The sequence below is a fragment of the Lontra canadensis genome, unplaced genomic scaffold (assembly GCF_010015895.1).
Source record: "Lontra canadensis isolate GAN:19392208 unplaced genomic scaffold, GSC_riverotter_1.0 scaffold1, whole genome shotgun sequence".
Taxonomy (NCBI): Eukaryota; Metazoa; Chordata; class Mammalia; order Carnivora; family Mustelidae; genus Lontra; species Lontra canadensis.
Window position 1 is genome coordinate 117,717,630 of NW_022630995.1, and position 19,799 is coordinate 117,737,428.

At 36.9% G+C, this 19,799-nt stretch overlaps 1 protein-coding gene across 12 annotated transcripts in view; it reads right to left on the reverse strand.

Moving 5' to 3' along the window:
- The window catches only part of PTPN13 (protein tyrosine phosphatase non-receptor type 13), a 204,879-nt gene that overhangs the window by 70,154 nt on the left and 114,926 nt on the right, over positions 1 to 19,799 (reverse strand). For 7 of the 12 annotated variants that reach the window (XM_032862136.1, XM_032862218.1, XM_032862225.1 and 4 more), the window contains 8 exons: positions 18,196 to 18,291; positions 17,687 to 17,780; positions 9,571 to 9,793; positions 4,289 to 4,363; positions 3,987 to 4,161; positions 2,106 to 2,259; positions 1,701 to 1,839; positions 620 to 772 (listed from right to left, as the gene is read on the reverse strand). In XM_032862136.1, coding sequence (XP_032718027.1) covers positions 620 to 772; positions 1,701 to 1,839; positions 2,106 to 2,259; positions 3,987 to 4,161; positions 4,289 to 4,363; positions 9,571 to 9,793; positions 17,687 to 17,780; positions 18,196 to 18,291 — 1,109 coding nt within the window. The remainder of the gene's footprint in view (positions 1 to 619; positions 773 to 1,700; positions 1,840 to 2,105; positions 2,260 to 3,986; positions 4,162 to 4,288; positions 4,364 to 9,570; positions 9,794 to 17,686; positions 17,781 to 18,195; positions 18,292 to 19,799) is intronic. The other 5 variants (XM_032862233.1, XM_032862200.1, XM_032862191.1 and 2 more) reach the window with 1 other exon arrangement.

A 19,799-nucleotide genomic window follows, 5' to 3' on the forward strand; every position in this document is an offset into this window, starting at 1 on the left:
CTCAATAGAATACTATACTTGCTATTCTCATTGGAAGTTAACACAACACTATCTTTCCTGATCATAAATGGACAATTTATCTGAGGTCTCAAAGAAAGCTGGTGGCAGACCTGGAACCATAAAGCCATTTTTTCTGACCCCATTTAATTATCTAAATTAGTCGGCATTTGTGAAACACTATTTTTAGAGGATGTAATTGTATTTTAAGCTTTTTAAGAAAAAACAAAGCAAAATAATTCTAGAATCCATATGACCTCCCCTCTTATAGCCAGTCAAAAAATTTAGTTGTTACTTCTTTATAATGTATCTTGATACATTTATAGTGTATCTTGAGTATGGAACTGAATAAAAGCAGCGAATCTATAGTCATACAGGTATGAGTTCGAATCAGTTTTGCCCCACATACCAGCCATTGACTTTGGGAATATTACATTTGCTTTTTGAGCTTTAGTCCTCTCTTTCACAAGATAATTAAAATGCCATGGTTTTAGCCAGGAATAAGTGAGATAATTCACAGTATCAGTTATTGGCACTTGAGCTTTTAGATACATATGTCCTCCATTTCTTGCTTACTTTGAAAGAGATAGAAACTTTATCATTTGTAATTTTGCATGCTTACCTTTAAAAATTCTAACTCTGTCTCTTTTTCAGAAGCTCCTGCGTAGGTATTATGCAATTTTGGTAACTCTTCTTTAACATAGGATAAATCAAGTTTCTCCATCACTCTGGGAGGCAAATAATGCTCCAGTCTAAAATAAGACATACCATGAACCTAGAAGAGAGAATGTTTTTATAAGCAATTGTTTGCCCTCTTCCTTCTATCTTAAAGTTCTTGTCTCAACCAAAAGGTAAGACACTTTTACTTAGACTTCTCCCTGAGGAGTGAGTTTTAGAGGAAATGTATCATTCTTTCTCTTTCATCCAGTGAGGTAAAATGACTGAACTGATTAGCAAGCTTAAAGAGACAGACAACAAGGGCCAAATGTCACTACAGTTGCGGTTAATGTTAAGGATGCTACTCAAGTGGCACTGATTCTTGCCCCTTGCTTCCTCTCAGATCCACTTTTTTCAGGAATGATTGGCCACAAACATCTGTTCTCTGTACAGTGAACTCTGCTAGCTTCTCAGCCCATCACAGCATGGATCCATGTGGAAGGCAGAAGACCCCTTTGATCCAGATTTGGCTTGTAACCCTTGTGCCTAGTATCCATTAATTAGAAATTGGGAGAAGGAAGGGTAAATGCTAGATATCCTGAAATTGTGAAGCAAGAAATTTTACACAGAAAAAAAGAGAGAGAAAGCTACACTGTATGATTTTATATACCAATGTATATGGGGAACCTAGTCACTCTAAGGTACCAAACTAGCCTCAAAAATCTCCAGATCTTGGGGCACCTTGGTGGCACAGTTGGTTGAGCATCCGACTCTTGATTTCAACTCAGGTCATGATCTCAGGGTTGTGGGACTGGAACATTGTGTCAAGCTCTATGCTCAGTGCGGAGGCTGCTTGAGATTGTTACTTGATCTCCCTCTGCCTCTCCCACTGTCTTTCTCTCTCTCCGATAGATAAATCCTAAAAAAACCCAACAACAACTCCAGACCTAAATAGCAAACACATCAACCAGGTTCAGTTTTTAATTATGCCGAGGATAAAAATATCAATATAAAAGTGGCCTCTGGAGAAAAAAAACAAATCCTACCTCTGGTTGATAATCTCCATATTCAGCTTGGAGAGCCAAGGATGCCAGCAATAAAGAAGTCTCATCATCACAGTGCATCCTCTCCTCCAAGATATCCTTTCGCAGTTGAAGATAATACTGATGACAGGTCAGGGTATGTCTAGAAAAACAAATGCATACTAAACATCTATGCTTTATCTTGAATCTGGAGAGATTCTTATTATTGGCATATAAGTTGAGTTCCTAAGATCATTTATTATCAAGCTTTTAAGGCACAAGAATTTAATAAACTATGTTGAAGGAAATATTTCTTTGATGATAGAGAAGACATTTTCATTGATCATATTCAAGTAATTCAGTATCAGTAAACTAAAGAGTCCAAAGACCAGAAGCCAAAAAGACAAGAATAGAAACTTGTGTACTCACTGTATCAAACTAACATCATCCATGAAAAATTTAATTCGGAAAAACAAAGTAAAATTAACCGCGGCTTTGCTCTTTTTCTTTGGTTCTTCTTTCCATCCCTCTGGGGCCACTTTGGTTAACTTTAAATCAGGATCAACAAAGAAATATTCATTATCTAAAACAGAATGAGAAAACATTCAGATAAAAATACTTCAATGTTTTCTTCTGATTCCTTTGTGGGTTTTGGGGGGGGTTGACTTGCACAAAACAGTTCTACATAAGAATAAAATAAGAAAAAAAAGAATAAAATAAGATTGTTAAGAAGTGTGGCAGGGAATGCTGAGGGCAACTGCATACAGTGGGGGCAATATGATGTGGCTGAGTCTTTTAATACTGAGGGTTCTAAGGGCAGACAGAACTGGATTCAACTCTACCGCATCGTTTACTATCTGCATGATACTGAATAAATTATTTAACCTTTCTAGACATTAGTTTTTTTTTTTTTTAAGATTTTATTTATTTATTTGACAGACAGAGATCACAAGTAGGCAGAGAGGCAGGCAGAGAGAGAGGAGGAAGCAGGATCCCTGCTGAGCAGAGAGCCCAATGTGGGGCTCGATCCCAGGTCCCTGGGATCATGACGTGAGCCGAAGGCAGAGGCTTTAACCCACTGAGCCACCCACGCGCCCCTCTAGACATTAGTTTTCTTGTCTGTAAAATCAGGATAGTGATAATTCCTGCATTATTGTATTATTGTAGGGATCAAATGACCTAAGGCATATAAAACACTTGGTAAAGCATGCAGCATGTGGTAAGCATTCAATAAATATTAGTTATTATTTACTATTACTGAGTTTTCAACTGAAACCTAGAAGAAAAAATACTCATCATTTTATTTTTTCATTCTATAATTCCATCTAAATATTATTGACTCCAAATAAAAGTTTATTCAATAAAATCTGACTTATCCAGAACGTTCAAGAAATTAGGTGTATTACAAACAGAAATTGTGATTAATTATTCATATGAATGGTATTACCTGATTAGTCTAAACTTTTAACTAGTAAAGTGACAGAACATTAGTAGGCACTAATTGAATGTTTATTGGATGACTCTACAAAGTGAACTATTAGTTTTTAAGAAACAAGAATTCAAAAACTAAATTGAAGGAAACGTTTCTTCTGTGACAAAGAAGACATTATCCTAATCTTGTAGGGTTTTAAGATAATTTGATCCTCAACTACAATTGACCGTACTCTGTTGTCTAAGCTAAGTTAAATTTTGAGGTAAACAGGAATTTGATATATTGAAGAGTAATTTATAAATATAATGATTTAGTAACGCCCAACTTCAAAGCAGTAAGAAGCTATGCAAATTCTAACTGATAAATAGGAGTGATTTCTACTGAAGCTATGCTCTGAGACCATTGGGAATGTCACAAAGTTCACTGCACAAATGTAAAGCTTAAAAAATACGTAAAATGGTGTATTTGCCGTCATGAAGTGAAAACGTTTACAAAAGACACTGTATGTTTTAAGGATAGTAGGCTAAAGAAGCTGATGTGGAGATTCAGAAATAGGATCCTGCTATATATTTAAATTCAGATTAGCAGGATACTAATATCTAGAGTACATATGTAGGCAATTGACATATATAATGATCCCCCAAATATAATAATTAAAATCCACTTTAGTATACTGAGCTAAAGAAAAATCTTCATCATCAGGTAGAGAAGACGCGAAAAGACAAGCTATTAAAACAATGAACCTAACTCCTCCTTCTTAACGCTGACGTGTTCATGTAATTAACATTTCCCAAGATAAGTTGGGCAATAACAGGTATGGAAGTTAGCTTATTGCCAAGTTTCCACATTGCACACTGAACTTAAAAATGTCTTGGTACCTTTGAGGGTAGCTAAAGCAAACAAATGATGTTCCACTAAGCCAATGTGTGCCACGACCATATCAAACACATCTTTACATATAGTTTTGGTATCACAAGTCAGTTCCAGTCTCTGCCCACTCAGAAGCATTATGTTTACTTTTCTTCGGTTATCTTCATTCTTCCCTTTCTTGGCCTACGATTGGAAAAAAAAAAAAAAGAATGACATTTATTAAAGTAAACCTTAAGAATTTTAACTGCTTTTTAAAAGTCATTACTGAAATTATTTTCCAAGAGTAACACAAACTGGTTTTATTACTTACAAGGATAGACCGTGGCAAATCCAAAGATATAAATGGTTCAATTGTCATCTTCACAAACTCAGGGCCAAAGAAATTCTGCAAATTACATAAGTAGAATCAACAGTTTTTACCTTTTAATCTAGGTCTTTCCTTAACAGGCAAAGAATATTAATAATAATGATGATGATAATAATGATAATAATAATCAAGTACATGTAAAGCCACCACAACAGAACCAGGTGATCTGAAACAAATGTAGGAACTTTAAATAAAAAAGTATGGTAGATTTTATGAAGAACAGGAATGGAATATGCCCTACACCAAATGTAAACAGAAGTTCTTCCTCAGTTTCCTTTTCTACCAGTGATGTCAAATGTAAAGCCTTGCTTCATACAGTTTTACAAGTTTTTCATTTTTTGGCCTTCAGATAAACTCAGAGTCTCAAAAAAAAGAAATAGGAGTCTTAATTACTGAAGAGTTATCAAGCTCATGATAAGGATTTGGTTTAGTACTACTAAGGTGTGAAGTGATTGAACACAATCTCATTTTCCTTTAGAAAGTGACACTCCCTGTATCCTAAAATAAATGTAGTTAAAGGACAACATCTACTTTGTAATTACAAAGTACACATATCCATTCATAATCCTGTGCTTGGAAGCCCGTGGCACTCACTGTCTTTTTTTTTTTTTTATAAGTAGTTGACAGCTAAGGATTTAACAGATATCAGCCTTCGTACCCCATTGCTGCCTCCAGTGAGAAAACATTATCTCAGGAGATAGGGGAGACTGACGAGCTGGGGAAAGTGGAGTCCACACACTATATTACTGCTTCTTAATCTACTTCTTCCCTGCATATCTTGCATATCCAGAAGTTTCTGCCAAGAGTGGATAACTGGTTGAGGAAATTACTTAAAATGTTAGACTCCAGGTGAGAGCAGGATTCAGAACAGACTGAGAGATTAGGTGCAAATGGACAAAAAGTAAAATGAAATGGCTAACCTTTTTTTTTTTTTTTTTTTTTATTTATTTGTCAGGGACAGAGGGAGAGAGAGTGAGCGAGCACAGGCAGACAGAGAAGCAGGCAGAGGCAGAGGGAGAAGCAGGCTCCCTGCCGAGCAAGGAGCCGGATGTGGGACTCGATCCCAGGACGCTGGGATCATGACCTGAGCCGAAAGCAGCCGCTTAACCAACTGAGCCACCCAGGCGTCCCGAAATGGCTAATCTTGAGGCCAAAGTAGGGTGGTGTATGTGTGTGCACGTATGCATTAATGCACATGATACGTTTGCACTCATGAAGGTTACTGGAGTTTTATTTTTGTTGGTTTCTTCCTTAATTACTTGGTGTTGGAACTCTATCCAGTTGACCAAGTGTGGAACAGGTGACAGATAACATTTAAGTAAAACTTTAACCTTAAGGGTTTGTTAATACTCAACGAACCAGTAGGACACATTTTAAATGAGAACAGAAATAGAGCAGAAAAAATGAAAATGGTCTGCCTTGGGAAATATAGAATCCAATACAGATAAACTAATGTAACAGTGTATAAACAAGTTAAAAGGAGTCTGCAACCAAAAGTAACATAGAAAAAATTAGGGGGGCCTGGGTGGCTCAGTTGTTGAGCATCTGCCTTCAGCTATGTCATGATCCCAGGATCCTGGGATCCAGCCCACATCAGGCTCCCTGCTCGGTTGGGAGCCTGTTTCTCCCTCTACTACTCCCCATGCTTGTGTTCCCTCTCTTGCTGTGTCTCTGCTAAATAAATAAGTAAAATTTAAAAAAAAAAAAAAAAAGAAAAAATTAAATACTTATATTTTGGGAAAGAACATTAATTAAATGGGATGATTGTTCCTTCAACTACTAAAACTACTTTTCAGCACCAAAAACATACCCTTTCTGCTCTTTTCAGAAAAAACACGTGGTCCTTTGAGGACCACCAGTTCACATTCTGTAGTCACTGATACAGGAAGTCTTTGATGAAGAGTTGTTTGTTATTGAAATAGCCAGAAACTGAATGCCTAAAAGGCAACACAGATTTTTAGTGAGATGGCACGTAACAGTGGCATACTGTAAAGGTACAGAATACCATTTATGAATTTCTAATGAGCCATGTTCAGCATTAGCTCTCTGAAATTATCATTTATGAAAAAGGTGTATATGTACGTGCTCTTTATGCTTTAAGCATTCCTTTAATTATTAGAAGCCCACACTATTTTGTATGATATCCTGCCTAGTGTTTAATCTTGACAACGGTATTGGTGATAATGACAAATCGATGAGGCCTTATGGACTTTCTTCCTTTCTGCTTAATCATATTTTATTGGACTTGAGCAACTTTAAAAGTAGACAATATCTTATAAATTACAACCCAATTCCACATTTTAAAAATTAACATAATAAAGAACAAAGTGGTTTAAAAATTTGGCTAAAATCATATAACAGCATTATTAACAATAGAAACCAGGGGCGCCTGGGTGGCTCAGTGGGTTAAGCCTCTGCCTTCGGCTCAGGTCATGATCCCAGGGTCCTGGGATCGAGCCCTGCATCAGGCTCTCTGCTCAGCGGGGAGCCTGCTTCCTCCTCTCTCTCTCTCTGCCTGCCTCTCTGCCTACTTGTGATCTCTGTCAAATAAATAAATAAAAATCTAAAAAAAAAAAAAAAGAAACAAAATAAAACAAACAAACAAACAAAAACCCAACAATAGAAACCAAGTCTTCGAATTTGTGGTTCAAACATTTTTCACCACCCAGTACTGTTTCTTCTTAGAAAACAATGAGGGAAATTTGAATTTTATCAACTTCAGAGCATATATATATATATATGCTTTTAAGACAACTTTGAACTCTTAATCTCACAAAACAAACTGAGGGTTGCTGGGGGTAGGGGGGGAGGGAGAGGGTGGTTGGGTTATGGACATTGGGGAGGGTATATGCTACGGTGAGTACTGTGAAGTGTGTAAACCTGATGACTCACATACCTGTATCCCTGGGGCTAATCATACATTATATGTTAATTAAAAAAAAAAAAAAGACAATTCTTTGAAAAAAGCAACAAAAAACCAAAACAGAATGTGGGCAATACACAGTGCAGAACTAAAAAGAAAAAAATTCATCCTAGATTTTTATCACATTTACTACTATTTATTTCATGTTTGAAGAATTACTTGTATAGGGACATTACAAACAAGATACTGCCTCATGTATCACATTGGTGATGATAAAAGAATAGAAAAACAATATCCTGGGTAGGTAAGACTATGGTGAAAGAGGCATGATCACAGGAAGCATAAAATCATACAAATGTTTTGACGTGCAATCTGACAAGATGAATCAAATGTCTTAAAAGGTGTTTGCCTTTCACTTGGCTATTCTACTTGGAGGAAGTTACCTGAAAAGATTTAGCTAAAGGGATGTTCATCAAAGCATTGCTTGCAATAGCAACAATAACAAATTAGAAGTATTTCCAGTGTCCAGGAGCGCCTGGGTGGCTCAGTCGGTTAAGCATCTGCCTTCGTTTCAGGTCATGATCTTGTGGTTCTGGGATTGAGCCAGGTTTGGAGTCCCTCATCGCATCAGGCTCCCTGCTCAGTGGGAAGTCTGCTTCTTCCTTTCCCTTTTCCTTCCTATCTCCCACTCCTGCTCTCTCTCAAATAAATAAATAAAACTTTGAAAGAAAAAAAAAGAAATATTTTCAATGTCCAATAACTGGAAACTGATTGAAGAAATCATGGCACATGATAAATTCATATAATGAAGTACTTGACAGCTCTTAACAGTAATACTATAGAGGTTGTAAAATGTTCAAGATATTTTACATGAGGACTGTTCTTTTTAAGCTTAGTTTAGAAAAATACATATGTTGAAAGAAAAAAAAAACACATTAAAAAAAATCCCCGATATATGACACAGATTTTTTCCTTTTGTCTTTCAATATTGTAATGCAAAGATACGATGTTTGAAGCTCATGTGATCATCTTTTGATTACAAAGTAAATCACTATCAAAAATCTGAGAATGGCAGAGCAGAAAGATGGAATATATGTGATAACATTCTTGAGCTTCTGAACCAACCCTTCACTCTCTATTCCTGATTTTCTTGGTTTGTGAGATAATAAATTTCTTTTTTCATTTATTTAACAGACAGAGATCACAAGTAGGCAGAGAGGCAGGCAGAGAGAGAGGAAGGGAAGCAGGCTCCCCGCTGAGCAGAGAGCCCAATGTGGGGCTCGATCCCAGGACCCTGGGATCATGACCTGAGCTGAAGGCAGAGGCTTCAACCCACTGAGCCACCCAGGTGCCCCGATAATAAATTTCTTAATATTAAACGATAATCCCCTACAATACTGAATAAATTCAGTTGACTTTAAGGATCATGAATATACTTTAAAAATAAACAGTATATTTAGAATATCTTTTTCTAAATCCATCTCATGTTATTTTAAAAATGGAATAATGAAACAGCTAAATATTTATTAGCAACCAACATTTAACACCAGTGCAATAATTTTTTTTTTTAAAGATTTTATTTATTTATTTGACAGACAGAGATCACAAGTAGGCAGAGAGGCAGGCAGAGAGAGAGGAGGTGAAGCAGGCTCCCCACGGAGCAAAGAGCCTGATGCAGGGCTTGATCCCAGGACCCTGAGATCATGACCCGAGCTGAAGGCAGAGGCTTTAACCCACTGAGCCACTCAGGCGCCCCCACCAGTGTAATTATTATGGAATTTTGATTTCATCTACAGGTAACTTTAGGACACCTACAGAATTTAAAAGTGTTTTGCATAACATTTTCCTGTGAGTATGTTAACTAACTGGAATTTTTTTTTTTTTAAAGATTTTATTTATTTATTTGACAGAGCGAGAGATCACAAGTAGAGAGGCAGGCAGAGAGAGAGAGAGAGGGAAGCAGGCTCCCTGCTGAGCAAAGAGCCCCATGCGGGACTCGATCCCAGGACCCTGGGATCATGACCTGAGCCGAAGGCAGCGGCTTAACCCACTGAGCCACCCAGGCGCCCCCTAACTGGAATTTTTTTAAAAAAGATTTATTTATTTAAGAGAAAGAGAATGAGAGAGAGAGAGCATGAGCAGGGGGAGAGGCAGAGGGAGAGGGAGTAGACTCCCCCCTGAGCAGGGAGCCTGACACTGGGCTTGATCCCAGGATCCCGAGATCATGACCTGAACTAAAGGCAGATGCTTAACAGACTGAGCCACCCAGGCACCCAACCAACTGGAATTTAAGTAAAAACTTAAAAAAAGAAATTTCCCTGTGAGATTATGTTTAAATGCAGTAATCTGAGAATTAACTTACCCTTAGTTTTCTTTGGGTCATGGCTGTTTCAAGGGCCATTTCTCGTAAGGGATCCCTACTGATGTCAAGCATAGAGGCTTTGATTGTGTCTCCCGGATACAGGCTCAGCTGAGACTGTCTAAGGGCCATTCTGGCTTGCAGCTGCATCATTTCTTCTTCTTGCCGTTTTAGCATAATCTCTTGATTAATTACATTGCCTTCAAGGGGTGTTTCATATTGTCTATTACAGAGAAAAGAGAAGAAAACAATTATTTTGGCCTAATTCAAGAAAGAAAAACAGGTGAAGTAAGATATCATGAATTTAAACAATTTTTATTTAGTCATCCCAGAAGAACCCCTGCAGTAACATTTCAATCCTACTTTTATTTTATTGATAATTGTATGCTGTCCTGTTTCCATCGGATAGATCTACATGCTCCACCTTTTCTCTAAACATTCTAGCATCCTCTGACGGAGAAAGGGGAACCCTCCTACATGGTTGGTGGGAATGCAAGCTGGTGTAACCACTCTGGAAAACAGCATGGAGGTTCCTCAAAAAGTTGAATAGAACTACCCTATGACCCAGCAATTGCACTACTGTGTATCTACCCTAAAGATACAAACGTAGTGATCCTAAGGGGCACGTGCACCCAAATGTTTATAGCAGCAATGTCTACAATAGTCAAACTATGGAAAGAACCTAGATGTCCATCAACAGATGAATGGATAAAGAAGATGTGGTATAGATACACAATGGAATACTATGCAGCCATCAAAAGAAATGAAATCTTGCCATTTGCGACGACGTGGATGGAACTAGAGGGTATCATGCTTAGCGAAATAAGTCAATCGGAGAAAGACAACTATCATATGATCTCCCTGATATGAGGAAGTGGAGATGCAATGTGGGGGGTTTGGGAGGTAGGAAAAGAATAAATGAAACATGATGGGATCGGGAGGGAGACAAACCATAAGAGACTTAATCTCACAAAACAAACTGAGGGTTGTTGGGGGGAGAGGGGTCGGGAGAGGGTGGTGGGGTTATGGACATTGGGGAGGGTATGTGCTATGGTGAGTGCTGTGAAGTGTATAAACCTGGTGATTCACAGACCTGCAGCCCTGGAGTTAATAATACATTATATGCTTATAAAAAAATAAAAAAATTAAAACAATAACAACAAAAAGCATTCTAGCATCCTCTGAAACTGCTTCCACTGCAGTTCTCTTCAGATGGGGCTGTTTATTTTTATAGTCCTGTACCACTGGGCCTGCAGATGGGATAGAGTTTCCCCTTAATTCATATTTTTTATAGATTTATTTATTTATTTGAGAGACAGAGAGTGAGAAAGAGCGAGTACAAGCAGGAGGGCAGAGGGAGAGGGAGCGAGAATCCGAAGCAGACTCCATGTGGAGCACAGAGCCTGACGTGGGACTAGATCTCATAATTCTGAGACCACAATCCTAGCTGAATCCAAGAGCTGGACGCTCAACTGACTGCACCACCCAGGTGCCCCTAGATTCCCCTTAATTCTTATTTCTGCTTCCAGACCATTGCTGACCTACAAGAGCCCCCAGCTTCCCTGAAGTACATGATATGCAATCACTTATTCCCCCGCTCTGCTTTTGCTCTAGACATTTAGTTGTCCTACTGGTCAACTCTTCCTTATTCATTAGACATTTAAGTACCTGATGTCAGGACTCCTGTCATCATTCAAGATTGTGTTACAGAGGCTGGGGAGTCCTCCAACACTCTAGCCTCCCACACCCCAGCCAGCCAGTCATCTACTTCCAAGGTTGTGTCGCCTATAAACAGTAACTGCACTACCTCTAAAAATGTCCTATTTCCATTCTCCAATGAACTCTCTATATAATCTTATCTTTTTCGCTCACTACCTCTAATACCCTTCTTCAAATAATTCACTGACTCCACCACTTTCTCTATTACCCATCTTTTATCCTTACACTGAATTCCAAGGCCTATCATTAAAATCACTCTTTTTCTTTTAAAAAATATTTTACTTATTTCTTTGACAGAGAGAGACACAGCAAGAGAGGGAACACAAGCAGGGGGAGTGGGAGAGGGAGAAGCAGGTTTCCCGCCAAGCAGGGAGCCTGGTGCGGGGCTCGATCCCAGGACCCTGGGACCACTCTTTTGCAGACAAACTAAACTCTCAAGAAATTGCAGAACCACGCTGACTAATCTCACTGGGCTCTCAGCGCTGTCTGGTAACTCATTTTCTTAGAGAACTACTTTATACCTTCTTCGCCTTCCCTTTTCTTTTCAAAGCTCAAATACTCTCTCCCCCTTTCTCTCTACTGATGACCTTTCCTCAGTTTTCTTGATGAACTAAGAAGCAATCAGGAAAAAACTTCCTCAACCTATGCCACCAAACTTTCCAGATATACATCCATATGTTCTGTCTTCTCTTCTGTAACCGCGATGGATCTCCTGCAGACTTACAGAGGCCTGACACCTCTCTGGGGCATGGAATTCCATCGCCTCTCCTACTCAGAGACTTTGCCCTTGCAGTTATCCCCTCACGTGCATTCATACTATTGTACACTATGGTATTGTCATTAGTCTACAAACACGATGTACTATTTCCTACTCAGAACAAAAACAAAATTCTCCTTTGGTTGTACATCCTCTTTTGGACTCTATCCCCATTTTTTCCTGCTGTCTTTCAGAGTAAATTTCTTCGCATCATTTAAGTTTTATCTCCACTTCATCTCCCACTCTCTTGGTCTCAGACCAACAGTTTTAGTCCCTACTATTTCACACCAAAGCTGTTCACAAAAATGACTGACCTCATCGTTGTCAAAGTCCAAGGATAATCCTCAATTTTCATTTTACTTGACCTCTAAGCACCAAAAGACACAGTTGCTCAGTCTTTCCTATTCTTTTCGTTTGTTTTGTTTCAGAGGCGGGGAGGGGCAGAGGGAGAGGGAGGGGGAGAAAGAATCCTAAGCAGGCTCTGCATGCAGCATGGTGTAGGACATGGAGCTGAGCTCATGACCCTGCGATCATGACCTGAGCCAAAATCAAGACACTGGATGCTTAAATGACAGAGCCACCCAGGTGTAGTCCTTCCTAGTCTTAAAATATTTTCCTTCTGGAAAACCATGCTCTTCATTTTCCTTCTACTTTATTGGCTTTTCGTTTTTGGCTCTTTTGTTGGTGCCTCCTTCATTTTTAATATTTTTTCCCTTGTCCAATTTTCTCATTCACCAGTTGCTTCACAACACAACTGGGGATCATTCTTGATTTCTCTATCCTACAAATCTCCTATCTAATTGAGCAGCAAATCCTGAAAGCACAACCTTGAAAATATCTATATCTGACTCTTCTCTATCACTAGCAATCTAATCTGGGCTATATCCATCCAAATGGATGTGGGGCTAGATCTCACTATCATTACTTCCTAACTGGGCTTTTACTTCTGTAATCTGTTCTTCAGAGAACAGAACAGAGTAATCCCATTAAATGTATATCAGACCTCTGTTTTCAAGCCACCCAATGGCTTCCCATCATACATCCAAAGTGTTCACTTAAGCTCCTGAGGTACGAGACGATTTGGATTCTGGTTACTACCCACTCTGCCTTTCTCTCATTCTGCTGCACCCACACGTCCTTCCTGTATTCCTCTGATATATAACACATCTCTCATAATGCAAGGCCTCTGCTCTTGACATTCCCTTTGCCTGGAAGGAACCCTCTGTCTCCTGATATCTGCATAGTTCACCCTGTCATGTAAAATAGTTTTCTGTTAAAATATAATCCTTGGGAAAGGCCTCCTCTAATCATTCTACCTATGTAAAATAGAACTTGGACATCACAACCCTGTACTCTCTATCCCTTCATCCTGCTTTCTTTCTTTTTTTTTTTTTTAATGTCTTTTTAAATTAAATTTTTTAGTATTGAAGTGTAGTTGATATACAATGGTATAGTTTCAGGTGAACAACACAGGGTTATGACAATTCTATATCTCTCAATGCTCACACCATGTCAAGTATAGTCAGCATACAAAGTTATTACAATATATAGACTATATTCTCAATGCTGTACTTTTCATTTCTGTGACTTACTTATTTTATAACTGAAAGAATGTACATCTTAATCCTCTATATTTATTTCACTCCCTCCCCACTTTCACAATCAATAGTTTGTAGGGGCACCTGCGTGGCTCAGTGGGTTAAAGCCTCTGCTTTTGGCTCAGGTCATGTTCTCGGGGTCCTGGGATTCAGCCCCACATCGGGCTCTCTGTTCAGTGGGGCGCTTGCTTCCCCCTCTCTCTGCCTGCCTCTCTGCCTACTTGTGACCTCTCTCTGTAAAATAAATAAATAAAGTCTTAAAAAAAAATAGTTTGTTCTCTGTATTAAGGTCTGTTTCTGTTTTGTTTGTTCATTTGTTTTGTTTTCTTAGATTCCACATATAAATGAAATCATATGGTATTCACCTTTCTCTGACTTATTTCACTCAGCATAATACCCTCTAGGTCCATCCATGTTGTTGCAAATGGCAAGATCTCATTATTTTTTATGGCTGAGTAATATTCCAGGGTGTGTGTGTGTGTGTGTGTGTGTGTGTGTGTTTTCTCTATCCATTCATCTACTGATGGGCACTTGGGTTGCTTTCATTTCTTGGTTATTGTAAACAGTGTAGTAAACACAGAGGTACAAATATGTTTTTTAAACTGGTGTTTTCAATTTCCTTTGGGTAAATATCCACTAGTGGAATTATTGGATCATATGGTATTTCTACTTATAATTTTTTGAGGACTCTCCATACTGTTTCCCACAATGGTTGCACCACTTTACATTCCCACCAGCTGTATACCGGATTCCTTTTTCTCCACCTCCTCGCCAACACTTGTTTCTTGTCTTTGATTTCAGGCATTCTGGCAGGTGTGAGGTGATACCACGTTGTGGTTTTGATTTGCATTTCCCTGATAATTAATGATGTTGAGCATCTTCTCATGTGCCTATCAGTCATCTGTATGTGTTCTTTGGAAAACATGTCTATTCAGGTCCGCTGCCCATTTTTAAATTGGATCACTTGGCCTCTTCTTGGTGTGAATTGTATAATTTCTTTATCTATCCTGGGTATGATTCCTTATCAGAAATATCACTTATAGATATCTTCTCCCATTCAGTAGGTTGACTTTTCACTTTGTTGATCAGTTTCCCTCTGTGTGCACTCTCTATCCCCTTAGCCTGCTTTATTTTTCTTTAAAGCACCATCATTATCTGAATGTGCATTACTCACTTGTTTTTTAATGGTTTATTCGCTATCTCTCAACCCTAGAAATTCCTTGAGGGACACTTTTTCTTGGTTTTGTTCATGATTCTATCTCTAGTACCTAAAAGTTCTCAGTACATGGTAGGTGCACAGCAATCACTTCTTGAGAAAATGACAAAATGACAAAATCTCACTTAGTGAGGGGTCAAGGATAATAATAAGAATCTATACATTTTAACTTGCACCTAATATATTTATTAAATACATTAGCTTTCTTGTTCAAATTATTTTAGACCAGAGTTACAAACAGGTAGAAAAAATGACCATCAGTTTATCTCTTTCAACACAATATTTGGTAGAGTTCCTATAAAGGCTAAAAAGTTTGAGAGACAACAAAATAAAAAATAAAACCTAAACAAAGCAAACAAATGAACAAAAAACAAAGAAAATCTGGATCATTTAGGAATGAATAAGTAGGTTGCTTTAAGTTAGAAAAATAGGTTACCTCTTCAAGCAGATAGGCACAGAAGTAGTGGGAATTGTATTATGTATAAACTGTACTTCAAAAGTTAACACAGAAAAAACTTAGAGATGTTCTTTGGAAAACAGCTTTGAATATCCTTTTTGGTCACTGAAAGACACTTTTGATAACTCAGAATCAAAAAATTACTCATTCTGCTGTATCTGACTCATAATTTCCTGTTAATTTCCCCCCACCCCCAATGATACAAATCAAAAGCACTGCCTGGATCTGTTTTTCCATTTCATTTTAGCTAAAGGGAATGGAAATTTTTATAAAGAAGCATGCAAACATGTCTAAATAGAGAACTATTTATAGATCTCACAAATATATGACCTAAAGAACAAAACAGGGCCTCCTAATTGTATGCCAGCATGCTAAGGATGTTATCAGAAACCTTTGTTCACATTCAGAAAATTCTGCACTGAAATAAGGAATTTAGAGTATTTTAGTTAATGTGTTTTTCTGTGGGCAGAAAAAGGGGGTGAGATTTGTCTAAAAGAAGTAGAGTTTAGCATCTTACATGGAATATAGCATATACAGAGACTTAACAATCTACTTCTCCTTGAAATACTTTTTTATATATGTCTTTGTCTAATGGAGAGGCTATAAATGACATATTGAGTTTTTCTTTCCCTACTAAAGTGTGAAATAAAAGATAGTTTATAATTAGAATATGATTTAGGTGGCTTTAAAGTTAATGTGCCCTAAAAATAAAACTTGAAAACAGTTGAAACAAATATTCTCTCATAATCTCTTGATGTAACTTATCAAGAAAATTGAAATAAGAGTCACAAAATGATTTAATTTTATTTGGAGGAAGATGTTTTTAAACAACTAATAAATGAACTATAAAATCAATTTTTAATACACAAGCCCAATAATTCTCCAGTTGTTATCTTTAACATGTTTTCATTGAGCTGAAGAGCAACATACTATTTATATAAATTTTCTCCAAATTAAATATATAGAGAGGAGTGACTCCCTCAATTCACCATAGAACTGACTGCATTTCAATATTTGCTTTGTATTACTGTTCATCCCAAAATGCTCTTGTGTCTTTAAGAAAACTGTATAACATCAAACATAAACCTATCTTTGTTTCTTACCTCTTTATTCAAAATTACCCAATCATGGTTATCACCACAATGGGGTCCTAGTAATATAAAATTCTATTATGCAAATAAAATACTGCTTTAGGTAAATGAATGCTTATTAGAGCTTTCCTCCAAGGAAATAAAGTTATCACGGATTATTTTAAAAGGCATAAGAGAGAAGAGAAAAAGACATAAATTTAATAAAAACCACAATATTAAAAGGAATAACTTTAGTGTAATGTATTTAATTACTTGGAGTCTAAACCCTAGATAAATTGTCTGTTTTAATCACATGGCTAGGGTTACCTGGTCTATTAATAGTTTACAGTGAAACACTGTCTGCCAGAATTAATTAGCTAAGGGGCAAGTTTTTGTTAATCTCTAAATGATTCTTTTGTATATGGTGATACTTGAATTAAACGAACTAAGATATCAAATTTAAAAGGATTTCCATAGTTTGGGCGTAAATTCTGAAGCAACATCTGGTTCTGTAATAACATATTACAAATGTCAAATTAATGTTTAACATTAACAATATGCTTTTATTCATGTAAGGGACCTGTGCACACATGAAAAGAAAATACATCAAAATATTCAGTATTGACTTGACACTTTTCAGTTTAAACAAAGTAAATCAATATATAACTATAATACCACCATCCTAAGCACAGCACAAGAATAATACCTAACACCTTATAAGAAAGATGAATATATCCGTATGAAAATGAATTTGAAAGTCCAAATTGAACTTAAAAAAAAAAACCAAAAACAAAAACAAGATAACCTCTTTTAAGCCAGTAAATATGTAGTGAATTGTTAACTTTTTACATAATAGGTTACTTAGTAGTAACCTAGTCATTATTCATTCAACAAAAAATACTCCCTGAAAATCTGCTTGTTAAACCTATTCAACTTTTCGAAAGAGAAATTATTCTCTTAGAAATCAAGGTTTACTATCTTCTCACAGATTCTTGATGCCATCCCTTCAGAATTTCCTGTTAGTAAGTTATTTTAGATACATACTGACAATTTTAATTTTAAGCACAAACTATAAATAATCACAGCCAATTCTAATTTTAAAAGATTCCAATAACTCAAACAAACAACTACAATGTCTTCCATGTAATTAAATGAATTTTCAAGAACTCAAAGAAGAGGTAAAGAAAAAGGATAATAGAGACTATAGAGAAAAGAGGATAATTTTCAAAAATTCTCCCTGATTCTAATTAAAAAAAACCTGACATTGGCAATTTACTGTTACTATTTTTTCATATTACATACCTTGGTCTAGGTGACTGGCTTTGACTTGGGTTTTCATCTACCCCTGTGAGACCATTGTTGGATTCAAACCTCTTGGAAGCTTCACTTTTTCGTACTAATTAAAGAATGAAAAAAGGAATGAATAAAGAGAAAACTGCACAGGTGATAAAACTATTGAAGTAGCCTTATTTAAAACTCAAACATTTAGCAGATACACTAAGGTAATTTTAACAAATCACGTTCATACCATCAAATTAATGACATAATGTCATTAAACTCTTCGGAGACAAGTCACATTATTTTTGAAGACAATGAATTTTTTCCTATTATGAAAATGACTTTATTGTTGTTTGGTGATGTTTGATGCTATTAAGGTCCTAAAATACTGTTAAAAAGAGTAATCAGCAGCTTTTTATAATTTTTATATTTATAGAAAATTATTCTTTTGACACCTTATATCTTAACATCACTGAAAAAGAAGAACGTTCATGGTTTCTTAAAAACATTTTGGTTACTCAAATGCCTCTCACCTTGTCGGAAATCTGATTCAGAGGAAATGATAGATGGACTTTCACTGGAGGTACTAAAGATATCACTGTGGTAAGTTTTGTATCTTCGAATTGGTTCTAAAAGGATTAAAACAAAAACATTAAAAAGCAAATGCATTAACTATTACACACAAATCAAATCAAATATTACATTTACTCTTATGAGACTAGAGCATTTTATATATTGCTTTAAATTTACCAATTGTTGGATGGTATTCAAACAACTTAATTCCAATTTTGAGGCAGTTTGGCATACGGGTTAAGAATCTGGACTCTGACACCAGATTATCTGGGCTTAGATCTCAGCTCACTACTTGCTAGCTGTGTGACATGTTAGGAACTTTCCAGAAATGAGAATCTGAGCATATTACTATTATTTGTTAAAGTCTTTAGGATTCAGTTTAAAACCTCCTTCGCTTGGTATCCAAAGCCTTTCATAACCTGGTCTCTGACTACATTTATAGCTGTGGCTCTTAATACTGTGGAGTCACAGATTCATTTATTAGAATTTGATGAAAACTACAGACCTCTCTCCACCCATTCCTCAAAACATACAAAAGCACAAATATTTAAATAGAACATTAAAAATTTAACGTAAGAAAAAATAGACTGAATGAATTATCTGAGTCTTTGTGGCAGGGTGGGATGTCTAAGCAGGATGTTAGTGGATGATAAGCCTGTAGATTGAGAAAGACTGAAGTTGCAAATGATGGTGGAGAAAATTGATGAAAAAAAGGTGAAGGAAAAAGAATATGAAAAACAAAACAAAACCCCAACACACATGGATTGTCATTTTGGCAAAGAGGAAGGACTTTTTCTTCTTAAGAAATGACGGACAAGGGAAAGAGTGAAAATACAGAAGGAATCACAAGATAGATACCCATATCAGAGGTTGCCTTACTCCCAGTAATAAAACATGTGTCACTTCCTGGGAGCCAGTGGCTGGGAGCTTGAGAAGAGTAAAGAAATTCTGCTATGAAGAATGTGATAAGAGTCAGTAAAAACCACATGAAAACTTTTATATAGCCATTGAGGGTTTAGATTAGGCTGGAACGCATGAATTTCATTGGAACCAGTCGGAATGGTTTTGCGGCTTTTTCTTGGCACCAGACAAAGAAAACCATGGGAAACACCTAGAACTGAGGGAGGAGACATGGGATGTAAGACGGCACACAATGGGTATATGGGAGGGATTCTTTTTCACTAGTTTGCAAGCTTGAGAACAGGAACTTCACAAAATGAATGGACTTATTCCTGGTGCTGCAAGGTGTTCAGTAGAGATCGTTAAAAGAAAAAGGGATGAATAAATTAATGAAATAGTCAAATGACACCTCAGGAACCAGGCTTGTAGAACCAGGATGAAGATGATGGGCTGGAGGACGAAGGAGGTCACGCTGAGACAAAGAAGGAAAAATGGCCACTTGCTAGAAAGGAAGTTGCACATCGTTCTTGGGGCAATGTTTACCTGAGGATGTAGGCATTATACAGAAACCCCTATTTTGTTCAGCTTTGTACACACTGAATATGAGTAAGAAATAATACCATAATTAATGAAAAGAGTTTTGGGATTGAAAATCCAAATATTT